The sequence below is a fragment of the Lissotriton helveticus genome, chromosome 7 (assembly GCF_964261635.1).
Source record: "Lissotriton helveticus chromosome 7, aLisHel1.1, whole genome shotgun sequence".
Taxonomy (NCBI): domain Eukaryota; kingdom Metazoa; phylum Chordata; class Amphibia; order Caudata; family Salamandridae; genus Lissotriton; species Lissotriton helveticus.
In genome coordinates, this window is record NC_136068.1 from 625,059,967 (window position 1) to 625,072,339 (window position 12,373).

Genomic DNA, 12,373 nt, shown 5'->3' on the forward strand with positions numbered 1-12,373 from the left:
GTAGTCACCCTGCAGCAGCAGGCACCAACCAAGCATCGCGGTTTGTTGCCAGTCTCTCCTCCGGATCAAGACTGCTCCAGCACGACGAGAACCGGCTTCCCTGGCACCTCTGACCTCAACCTACATCATCAGCCCAGCTGTGATCCGTGGGTGCGACGAGACCTCGAGGGACCGGCCATCTTCAGAACTGCACGACGCTTGTCCAGCACGACCACTGAGTGACCCTCGACTGAGTGCTTTGGGGTAAGAGAAGCCCCGACCCTGAGCAGCTCCAGCACCGAAGTTCAGCTCCCCTGCATCCACGAGATCTGCGTGGGGCCCTTCTGCTTTTTGCTGCTCACCGCGTTGTCCCGGTCACTTGCCCGTTGGCTAGTGATCCTTTGACGACGAACTCTAACGACAAACACCGCTGGTCTGGTTGCTCCAGACTGGCCCTTGCTTCCCTCCTTCAGAGAAGCACCCTGGACCCTCCTGGTCCACTCAAGACGCCATTTTAGGTCCACCGCGTGGGCCTTGCATTTGCCAAGACTTGTTGCCCAATCTTGGGTCCAGCGACGTCGACAGCAAGTACTTTCGTGGGACAGCTCGCACCTCCATCCTGGTCGCCGACAACGCCTCCTGGTCCGAGAGACTGCAGAGCCCAGCAGCGCCCACTCACCTGGCTGAGGTGACTTCGTCCGGTGCCATCCTGGTGCCCACCTAAATCACTGGCTAGTGATTCAGAACTTGGTCCCCTCTGCTTACAGGTTTCTTCTTCCCTGATCCAGGCTTGGATCACCACGAACTCCTTCACTGGCCGCCTGCCAGCAACTTCTTTCTTCAGGCTCCTGGATCTTCAACGAGGGTTTCCGACGCAACTTGAACCCTATGCAGCCGCAGCCCCTGGGCTAGGTAAACTGAGTACTCCGGTGCTCCAGCATAGTCCAACACCCTAAGTGTTCGGATCCACCCTTGTTTTCGACCCACCTAGTCGGGTTCGCCCGAGAACAGTAACTTGGTGAAGTGCTAGTATCCATAGACTTGTTCCCGCATTACGCGTGAGAGTTCCCACTCTGCACACGGCGTCCCTAGGCCTCCTGCTTCTAATCTAAGGGTTCAGCATTGTAGGCCTAGCGTTTTTATAGTCTAGTAAAGTATTACTTACCTGCTAGTAACTTCGCATTCCACTTCTTGTGTATATGGTTTTTCGTGCCCCTCGGGCATTTGTGTAAATTGTGCGACTTTCAGTGATTCTTTAAGAGTTTTGTTGTGTGCTTAGCTCCCTGTCTCATAAAGAGCCAGGGTAGTCTTGTTATAAATAAATACACTTTATTTTTGATAACAACTTGTGTGGTGTCCTTTCACTTGGTGTTCAAGGGGTAATGTGATGGTAAAACAGCTGGCTTAACACGCCCTCTAGAGTCTTAGCCTTAGACTGCTCGTATCCATGCTACTAGGATAGCTGGTCTATAAGGTTGACTTACAACCAATCATCAATAAGGGTTGTTTGGACTGATACAGAGTGCTCCCTAGAATAGTGAACATTATATATCAGGCCAACTTCTCACAGCAACCTGCCAAGTATGGGCAGTGGTAAGCTTTTGGTAATTATTTTCTTTCTTTTAGTCTAAACTTGTCATCTGGCGGGGGCGTGGCTGCGATGCTGCCGAGCACGGACGCCTGAGCCCTGAGCTCCGGGCCGGTCTCGGCGTTTATCCTGTAGGTAGACCCCCCTGGCGGCACCACCACCCGGGATTGCTTCCCGATTGCAGCGGGACACCCTTGCGCCGACCAGGAGTACGCTGGGTCTCGTGGCTGCCGAGACCTTCGCCTTACAGGAGGAGCTGCGGGGGCGGCCGCGGGCCATTTTGACTGGGCCTGCGTCTTGCGGCCGATCCCCGGCCTCAATTTCAGAGGGGCGGCCGGAGATCGGGCCGCAGCGGGAGCCTGAAGATCGCTGCTGGTGGGTACCTTGGCCCCGGAAACGGAGGGGCGCCCCCTGGGAGCCCGACAGACAAGCGGTGACGGGCCGGGCACTGAGAAGAGGAGTGTCGGGGCACTGGAGCCGCGGAGCAACTCGGAGCGGGCGCCGGGAGCGGAGGCGTCCGCCTGAGGTGAGCGGGGCTGCGGAAGGCGGGCGCTTTGACCCTGCGGTGCCATCGGAGCTGTGGGGCCAGCCTGGAGCCGGGGATACCGCCTCGGCTGCGGCTCTGTGGGATTGAGGCGGCGTAGCGGCTGAACTGGTGGCAGCAACGCTGGTAGGGTTCAGAATTTGGTTGGGGAGTCCCCTCCTGACCCGCAGCAGACCCTGGCTCCGCTGAACCTGGCACCACCCCGCTGATTGCTGACTGTGGGGCACTGGGGGCGCTGCACGCTCCACGAGGCGGCCGTCTGACCCTGAGCAGGGACCTGGGCTCACTCTGTTGATTTATTGGACACAGGCATTGGGACCTGCCGGCACTTGAGGGGCCCGGAGCGGTGTGGGACTATTGGTGATTCGGCTGTCGGCCGCGGGGCCCCGGAGCTGCGGGAGCCCCCACTGGGGGTGTCTGTGCCGTGGTTCGGCTGTGCCTGCCGGCTGTGCCCCTCCCCCACTTCTCTTTCCCTCATCGTGTTGGACCTTGCCCTTGCATCGAGCGAGCGAGTTAACGTCTTTGGCCTTCTTCGGAGCACGAGTTGGGGCGATCCTGCAGTGCTTGGTGCCAGGGTGGTCGCCGGCTGGCCTCCATGGGGAAGCCACGGAAGGGGATGGGCGTGGCGCCACCGGACCAGAGCGGAGATTCCCTTGACGCCCAGGACCTGCAACGGACGGATGATCGGGCGACTGGGCTGCAACAACAGCAAATGGATCAAATTCTTCAGGCCATCGGGGACACGAGAGAGGCGTTGCGCCAAGATATCGCCCAGGTCTCCACGAGCCTTGGCCTTCTGAAGGCGGACCATGGCAAGCTTGCTGACCGCGTCAAGGCTGCAGAGTTGGTTATAGAGGTATTGGAACCGGCCCAGAAAGCGTCGGATGCCACGCTCAAGGACTTAACCCGCAGGGTGCTGCAACTGGAGAGGAGAGCAACTGACGCGGAAGGGCGCAACAGACGCAACAATATCCGCGTGGTGGGCCTCCCCGAAAATATTGAAGGGGATGATATGGTCACGTATTTGGAGACTTGGCTGCGGGATGCGGTGGTCCCCGAAGGTCTGACACACTTCTACACCTTGGAGAGAGCCCATAGGGTCCCGGCTCGCCCCCTTGCCCCGGGACAACCTCCTCGGCCGGTGATAGCTCGGCTACTCCACTTCAGGGACCGGGACATAATACTGCGGCAGGCCAGACTGGCTGGTCCATACAAGGTAGACAACGCGTCGGTGTCAATATTTCCTGACTACTCCCAGGAGGTCCAACGCAGCCGTTTCTCCTTCATCGCCGTCCAGAGGGCTCTCCGCGATGAGGGGGTGCAGTACTCTTTGATGTTCCCGGCCCGCCTGAGGATACTGGTGGACGGAGTGGCCACGTTCTGTGCTTCCCCGGATGACGCTTGGCAGTGGTTGGAGCGGTATCGAGCAGGCAGGGACGGCGCGGGTGCCTGGACGGGGAATGCCGAGGACCGGCCGAAACCGCGCAGGAACAGGCGCAATCGAAGGAGAGAACAGGGCAGGAGGTCCCCGTCGGCTTCGCAGACAGACCAGGAAAGGAAGGCCGCCTTACAGGCGGTGACGGACATCTCCGGAGCAGTGCCTGAGACACAGGTGGTGGATTCAGGCTCCAGGTTGGGTTCGGATGAGGCGGAACCGGGTGGCTCGGACGAGGTGTCGGACAAGGAAACTGGGGAGTTGCCCCGGATCACCCCGCAGACAGCTGATGGCCTCCTGGATGAGTGACTACGGGACGCTGAGTGATGGACAGTAAGGGGGAGTGCTGGCCCTGTGGGGTGGACAAATGAGGGGCGGATGGGGTCCTGCTTTCTGTGTGGATGGGGATGTAACTGTTCTTTGCTCCCTGGGAGAGGTGCTGAGTCCCTGGCCTTATTAAGGGGGGTGGTGCTGCTGGGAGGGGGATGGGGGAGGACGTCTCTTAGTCGGGACCGACCTTTACTGGTGCAGGGGGTCTTGATTGTCCGGCCGGCTGGTGCGGAGTCTCCCCTCGACCTCACATATCTTGTGAGTCTCTGGTATCTTCCAGAGTTTCCCTCGTACTCGGGGGTTGGGTTTGGATGGGTGACAACTGTTTGATGCCTGTTCTGGGGGTGGGTGGGGTGGGAGTTGGTTGGGGTTGTTTCGGGGTTCCGAAGGTTTGGGGTATTGTCAGTGTGCCGATGAGACTGTGGGGAATTGGACTTTGCTCTGTGCCCATTGATGGCGGCTAAATTAGACTTGAAATGCATTACCTGGAATGTGCGGGGGCTCAACTCCATGAGGAAGAGATACAAAGTGCATGCATATTTAGTCCGGAGGGGGGTCCAGGTGGCTTTTTTACAGGAGACGCACTTAACGCTGGCTGAAGGGCAGGCGCTGCAGCGGCGATGGAGAGGGCAACTCTTCTATACTACTTATTCTGCGCATGCTAGAGGGGCGCTACTTTGGATCCGGGCGGGTGTCCCTTTTCAGCCTTTGACCACTAGGGTGGACCCGGAAGGGAGGTTTGTGGCAGTGTTGGGGAGGCTGGATGGCAGGGATGTAGCGTTTTGCTGTGTTTACGCCCCTAACTTTGATCAGGCTGCGTTCTTCTCCGTATTGTCAAGCCGGCTGCCGGATATGCTCGTGGGTACGGTGTACATGGGAGGGGACTTTAATTCTGTGGCAGATGTTGAGATGGACCGTTCCCATCCACCGCTCGCTCAGTCGGCGGTGTGCAGAGTAGCTAAGGCGCGGAGGGACTGGCAGGATCGGTGGGGGCTCCAGGACGCGTGGCGGACGTGCCATCCTACGAGTAGAGACTATTCGTTCTATTCGGTGCCGCATGATTTACATGTGCGTCTTGATACTTTCCTCTGCTCGGGTGGGGCCCAGGAGCTCACGCGCGATTGCGAGTACCTGGCGCGGACCATATCGGACCACAACCCTTGCCTGCTCACGGTCCTTTGGACTAGACAGAGGCAACCGGTTCCCACATGGCGGTTGAACCCGCTGGCGCTGGAGGACCCGGTCTTCCGCGCTGAAGTGCAGGACTGCATCGAGCGCTACTTTCTTGAAAACTCGGGTACCGCGTCCACCCGGGCGATTGAGTGGGACGCCTTTAAGGTGGTGGTGCGAGGCGCGTGCCTCTCATCCTCGTTGGGGGTTCGCCGGACACTGCTGGCTGAGGTCTCACGAGAAGAGGCCGCTTTGCGGCAGGCGGAGAAGGATGGCCACGGGGCGGGCGGCAATAGGGAGGAATTGTTAGCGGCTCAGGAGCGGGTGGCCACCCAGGTGGAGAGGCTCCGCTGCCATGACTACCGGGAATACATGGTCCGAGCACATGCGGAACGGGATCGGGTCGGCTCGCTGTTGGCATGGCTGGCCACTCCTAATACTAGGGGCACGCCGATCCTCTCGCTGGCTACTCCGACTGGAGACTTGGTCCATTCGCAGCGAGAGATCAACACTCAGTTCCGGGATTACTATGAGGATCTTTATCGGAGCAGGATGGCGACGTGCCCTGCGACACAGGATGCCATTCTTGAAGAGGCTCAGTTGCCGCGACTGGACCCAGAGCTGGGCGCCGCGCTGGTGAGGCCTATCACGCGGGGGGAAATCAGGGCGGCGAGCAAGCATATGGCCAGGAAGAAAACGCCGGGAGGGGACGGTCTCCCGGTGGAGTTCTATGCTGCATACGTAGATCTCCTGACGCCCCGCTTACACCAGCTCTATGGGGAGGCCTGGGAGCAGGGTAGATTGCCGGCGTCGGCGCGAGAGGCGATCGTAGTCCCGCTGTTGAAAAGGGGCGGCCTCCCCACCGCTAGGACGGCATATCGCCCGCTGTCAATGCTCACGGTGGACTACAAGGTATTGAGCAGGATCTTGGCGACACGGCTGACTACCCATATGTGCCATCCTTGGCAACTGAAGAACAACTTACCGTTTGCCCAACTATTACGGGTTAAACGTATAGTTTCCAATGATCTGGTCAGTAAACAAGAAATGAGAAAGTTGTTGGAGAAACTCAAAGAACGTGGTTATCCACCACCGATCCTTGACATGGCCTTGAATAGAAGTGACACCGTCACCAGGAATACTCTACTTTCACCCAAACCCAAGGTTCAGTCCAACCGCATGGTTGTGGTGTCCAAGTATTCGATCATTTCCAAAACCTTTCAACACATCATTCGCAAACACTGGCCAATTCTGGCTTTGGAACCAGATTTTCAAGGATTGTTCAATCAACCTCCCATGTTTGCCTTCACCAGAGGCCGCAACTTAAAAGAGATTCTCACTAAAGACAAGGAACCAGCCACTCAGACCACCTATAGAGGCCTAAGACCCTGCTATAATTGCAGCAATTGCAATAACTGTATCATGGGCAATACCACCAACCACCCACTCAAAGGATACCCCATCAAGCTGCGGGTTAATGCTACCTGCAACACCGACAATGTGATCTATCTACTCAAATGTCCATGTGGCAAATGTTATGTTGGCCACACAGAGAGGAAGATACGTGTTCGTATCCTCGAACATAAGAGCAACATCCGGACTAACAATCTGAGATCCAGCATAGCGACACACTTCCAGGAAAATAGACACAATGTTGCACAACTCAAGTTTCTAGTGCTTGAGCAAGTTAAAGTGACCACTGACAACAAGAACACTTTGTTAAAACGAGAGAACTTTTGGATCCGATATTTGTCCACCATGGCACCGTATGGTCTCAACGACCGAATGGAATTTCAATGTTACCTTTGATTGTTTTATGCGCATGTGCATGTTATCACTGACGTTTTTCACCGCACCATTTCATAATGAATTTGTTATTCCTTTGTTTATAATGTTATTTTGATCCTTTTTTCACCTTCCCCATAGCTCTTAACATACTCTAAGATGGCGCCCATTTTCGTTCATTAACTCGCACGACCTGGTGATCACTTGGCCTTTCTTTCTGTCTAATTTCCCTCACACGCGAATATAACATTCACTGGGCGTTTGGCTCCTTGTTACCGTTGGGAACTCTTCGGAGTCTGCGTATCGTTACACTCACGTGAGTACTTGGCTAGCGTTTGTAAGCGCAGAGCACCATTTAGATGAGAGCGGCATGCACGCGGCACTATGGCACACTTGGTATTTGCTTGGGTTCTTACGAACACCTGATGACGGCTAACTGAATGCACCTTGTCGGTACTCCTCCACAAACGTCACAGTAACTTCTTGTATGCGCCGTCAAATGACGGCTTGACACTTTGGTTTTCTTTTTCGTCCACTTACCGTTTTCTTAATTTTATGACCTGGCTGAGTATATTCTTTAAAACTGGGCACTTATGAAACTTTTTCTGCACACCATCGATTGATTTTAATTGATACCATGTTTACATAGCACATATTGAAATGGCGATTCTTTCATCTTTTGTTTGTAGAGTTAGCCCCTGAAGAAGGGCGGAGCCCGAAATGCATCGGGAATCATTATAACTGTGTAACCTACCTTGCATTCAAGCATGAAGCACTCAATGCCTGTTAAAGATTAATTTTTGAATTGGGAATACGTTTAATAAAACGTGAAATCTTGAACTACACTACGGTGTTTGGACTAACTTTGCTTATGGAATAAGACCTTCTGGTCACCCCACGTTGTGCTTTGAGACGCTCCCCCCTAGCCAGGGGGCGGCATTGCATTAGTACCCATATGTGCTCCCTGGTACACCCGGACCAGTCGGGCTTTATCCCCACTAGGAACACCTCGACATGCATACGGCGCCTGCTAAGGGTCATGGATATTGATGGGGAGGGCCCCGCGGGGGCGGCCGTGTTATCGGTGGACATCGAAAAGGCATTCGATAGTGTGGAATGGCCTTACTTGTTCAGTGTGCTCCTTCGGTTCGGGCTGGGGGATGGCTTCGTCCGTTGGACGAGGCTGCTTTATGAGTCGGCTACTGCTAGGATCCGTACGGGCCGCTCTGTTACTGCGGCGTGCTCGGTAAGTCGGGGCACCAGACAGGGTTGCTCATTATCCCCGCTCCTCTTCGCTTTGGCGATTGAACCACTGGCGGCGCGGGCCCGGCAGGGCCGGTACTTTGAGGGGGTACCATCACGCGGCGGCTTACATTATATCTCATTATATGCCGACGACCTCTTGTTATATCTGGCTGATGTGGATGAATCGGTGACGGGAGCGCGGGCCTTGCTTCAGGAATTCGGGACTCTGTCGGGCCTCCGGGTTAACTGGTCTAAGACCTGTCTCTTCCCCTTGACGTCTCGTTGCGCCCAACCTGAGGTGTTGGATGGCCTGCGCTGGGAAACGGATTGCCTGCAGTACCTCGGGGTCCATATTTATCACACCCACGCACTCCTTTATGAGGGGAATGTGGGCAGAGCCATGAGGGGCATTAGAGGTAGCATGAGGTTTTGGCACGTCCTCCCATTATCTGTGGCCGGGCGAATTGCGTTGTTGAAAATGGTGGTACTGCCACGCCTGTTATAATTTTTCCGCACACTGCCGGTGTGGATACCGCCCTCCTTTTTCCGGACACTACGATCTGCGGTGATAGGTTTCATCTGGGGCTCTGGCAGGCGACGCATAGCCTTGAATACTTTGCTTAGGTCCCGAGAGGAAGGTGGCCTAGCCGTGCCGGACTTCGAATGGTATTACTTGGCTGCTCAACTCCAGTGGCTCACGCAGGCGGTGGCGAGGGAATTTAGGGGACCGGAGGGACCGCAGGGTCGGATTGTGCCGCGCCATGTCCTGTCCTTTATTGTACTCCAACAGGAGCTTCGGTTGGAGCAGCTGACTCTTGAAGAACGAACCCTTCGCCGCTGTTGGCTGCGTGGCCACAGGCGGGTGGGGTGTCGCGCCCCGTATGCACCGGAGATTCCCCTGGGCATGTGTACCGCCCTCCCGCATGGTGGGGATTGGTCGGCGCTTGCCGGTTGGGAGGACTCCGGGCTTCACATGCTAGGAGATTCGTACCGGGACGGTATCTTGATGCCGTTCGGTGCCTTGCGAGAGGCATTTGATTTACCAAGGGGGGACTTCCTGTTGCATGCGGCTTTGGTTACTGGGATCCAGAGACACTGGAAGATGGGGCTGGCGGAACCGCCCACGTCGCTAGGCTGCCAGTATGTTGTGATGGCAGCTGGCACCTATAAGGCCATCACATGCCTGTATCGGAGGCTGGCATTGGCTGATCCCCCACCGCTTGACGTGCTACGGGAGCGCTGGGAGGGCGATCTTGGTAAGCAGATACCGGAGGCGACATGGTCTCAGCTTGTACGAAGGGCCTGGAAGGGCACCCGTAATGCTCGGTTCCAATTGGTCCAGTATTACACCCTTCATAGGGCGTACTGGACCCCTGCCAGGATCCAGCGGATCTTTGGAGGTGCGCAATCATTATGCCCGCGCTGTGCCGCGGAGGACGCTGACTTTAAACATATGTTCTGGTCGTGCATGGGGCTTGGCACTTACTGGATTGATGTTTTCGCTTGCCTGAATGCGGTTACGGGTCGTCAGGTTGCAGCGGACGCGGGAGCATGCCTGCTACTTTGGTTTCCCCATACTCCTGCCACTAAAATCACCAGTAAGTTTTATGACTTGGGGTTCATAATGGCCAAGCGGGAACTTACACTACACTGGAAGTCTAGAGGGGGACCCAACTACCTGAGGTGGCGGAGGTGCTTCCAGCAGTGGGCCGCGTGCGAAGGTGTCCTGAGATTGCAATTAGCCAGGCGTATGGCCAACGATAAGGCACTAGATACTGCTAGAGCGTGGAATGCACTTGTGACGGACTTACAATCCCTTATGGAAGCTGGCGATGGTGGGGAAGATGACGAGCCGGCGACCCCGGAAGGGGGCGCGGGGCGGAGGGAGATGGAGGTGGATGCGGTGGAGGGGGGAGTTAGGTGATGAGCTTGGGTGATGGGAGGGGATGGACTGCACGGTTCCCTTGAATCCAGAGACGAAGTGGAGATCGACTGCAGTACTGGATAGTACCTGGACCTCGGTCTGGTTGTGATTTGATGGGGAGTGATGCTTGCTGCTCGTAGGGTAGATATGATACTCCTAACAAGGGCACGGAGGCACACTGACAAGGGGGGGGTGGGAGTAGAGGGGGAGGTGGGTAACATGATTAGGGTCTGTTGTTGGGGTATGTGAAGCAGTATTATGATTGACGGCGCTAAGAACGGACGGGCGTGTGGCCCAGGACTGTATGATGTGTTCACAAAACCAATAAACAAATGATTAAAAAAAAAAAAAAAAAAAACTTGTCATCTGGCACAAGTAGTATATTACTCCTCTACTGGCTAAATCGCTGGATGTCCTATTTGTTTTGAGTTTGGCCTATCAAGGTTTTCCTCTTGGTGCTGCTAAAGGCTACCTACTTAACAGCTGTGTTGGCCTTTGTGTGCTTTCCTAGTCTGCCTATACTTTGTCACCTGTTGTAATACTTTTCTTTGCATTTTTCCCTCTTTTCCTTTCATTATGCCAAACTTAGACTTAATTTAAATTCTGTCTTAATGAGTGCTGCTTTCAAATTTGTTCATAGATGTAACCAGACAATCTGAAGACCTTTTTCTTCATTGCAGTCAGTTTCTCATCAGTAAGCTTTACACTTTATTGGTCCGTCTACCGTACACTACCTTTTTCCTGACAGATTGGATATATTTGAAGGCCCATGAAATAGCCACATTGTTCTGGACAAAGGGGGTTTAGACATACATTAAGTACAGGTTACTGCACTTAGTCTGTCGCTCTTATCTAGGTAGCCTGATTTCAGCCTTACTCTTAAGTAATCAACATTTCCTATTTGAAAAGCAATGACTATGAAGAGGGATTCTGGCGGGCATGGAAGGGGTGTGTGAAGTAGTGTGTCAGGGAGACTAGATCAATTGAGGCTGTGCTTACAGCCAGACATTTGGGCAAAATTGTTGGGCAAAGTTGTTCTGTATCAGTGCTGTTTCTCTGTAGGAGGACTCAGGATTGTCATTCCAGTAGTCACTGCAGTGAATAATGTGTGCTTGTCTCTTCTCAGGTGAAGACTCCTGTGCCGTTCCTTTTGCGTGGGACTTTACGGGAGTACCAGCACATCGGTCTTGACTGGTTGGTCACTATGTATGAGAAGAAGCTCAACGGAATCTTGGCTGATGAAATGGGGCTTGGAAAAACTATCCAGACAATTTCACTACTGGCACACCTAGCCATAGCAAAGGGTAAGAAGATTGCTCGTTGGATGCAGGCTCTCAGCTAGACCGCATTTCTTATGGCCTCAGTCCCTGGGTTTTTGGTATGCACATAGCGCACTAATAGCATTTTTGAAGCATGAAATCTTAGATTCACATGCTTTCGACAATTCTGCCTTCTAGTGGTTGCGTCTGGAAGTGTTTCTGTTTCAAAACGTTTCTTGGTGAATGGGCTTTGAAATAGGCAGAGCCGTTATGACACTGATCTGAATCCCACAATTCCCATGTACTTGAGCCACAATTTAAGATTCTTTTATTTTCTGTTGTTTATGAAGGTGAATAAAGAGAGCTTAGTTGGAGACTGGTATCCAGTCAACTTGGGATCTCCGGGGTTCCTCTGTGCTATGTTAGATTTTGAACACAATCTTGTTTTTGCCCAACTTCCCCTGGAAGTTTACCCTAAAGGACTAGCTTCCATTCAGTATGCTCTTCCTCCCAAGAGACTATTAGTTGGAGGACTGTATTCTCCGTTAGATGTTTTGCTTTCTATTCCAATACAGGAGCACACATTGTTGGGCCATTCGGGTTAGTCCAGGCACAAGGAAAAAAAGTAGAAGCATGCTTGGATTTCCCCTTGTCAGTCGGCAAATGATGGAGTGTCACTCGAGGCCTGGCTCTGTGGTTGAGCCAGAGCCTGGGCTTACTCTGCGCCTCCGGGATTTTCAGGGAGCCAGAATCCCAGTTGAGTTTTATGAGGCTATCTGTAGGAAGCTTGCTCTTTGTGTGGTATCGCCAATGTAAGGGCACCCCATACATAAAGTACAGATGACCCTTATGGGTTTATAGCGCTAAAGCATTTGCCGCCTGTAGGAAGCTGGCTCTGTATATACTATACCAAAGTGAGGTTTAGTGTGCACAGAGTCCAGTGGAACCCCAGAGGTAAAAGTAGATCACACCGTACTCACTATTTGGGGTAGTGGGGGCGAGCAGTAAGGCTTCATCAGAGGGCAGTGTTAAACATTTGTTGTACACACTCAATCCGCAAATGATTGTCACACAGACTGAACTCAGACCAATTTGCTTTTGTATAAAAATATTC

The 12,373-nt window shown here is 53.9% G+C and overlaps 1 protein-coding gene across 4 annotated transcripts in view; it reads left to right on the top strand.

The window, feature by feature from the left end:
* Positions 1 to 12,373, top strand: part of SRCAP (Snf2 related CREBBP activator protein) — a 1,816,344-nt gene that overhangs the window by 670,350 nt on the left and 1,133,621 nt on the right. For all 4 annotated transcript variants that reach the window (XM_078652845.1, XM_078652844.1, XM_078652847.1 and 1 more), the window contains one exon: positions 11,127 to 11,304. In XM_078652845.1, coding sequence (XP_078508971.1) covers positions 11,127 to 11,304 — 178 coding nt within the window. The remainder of the gene's footprint in view (positions 1 to 11,126; positions 11,305 to 12,373) is intronic.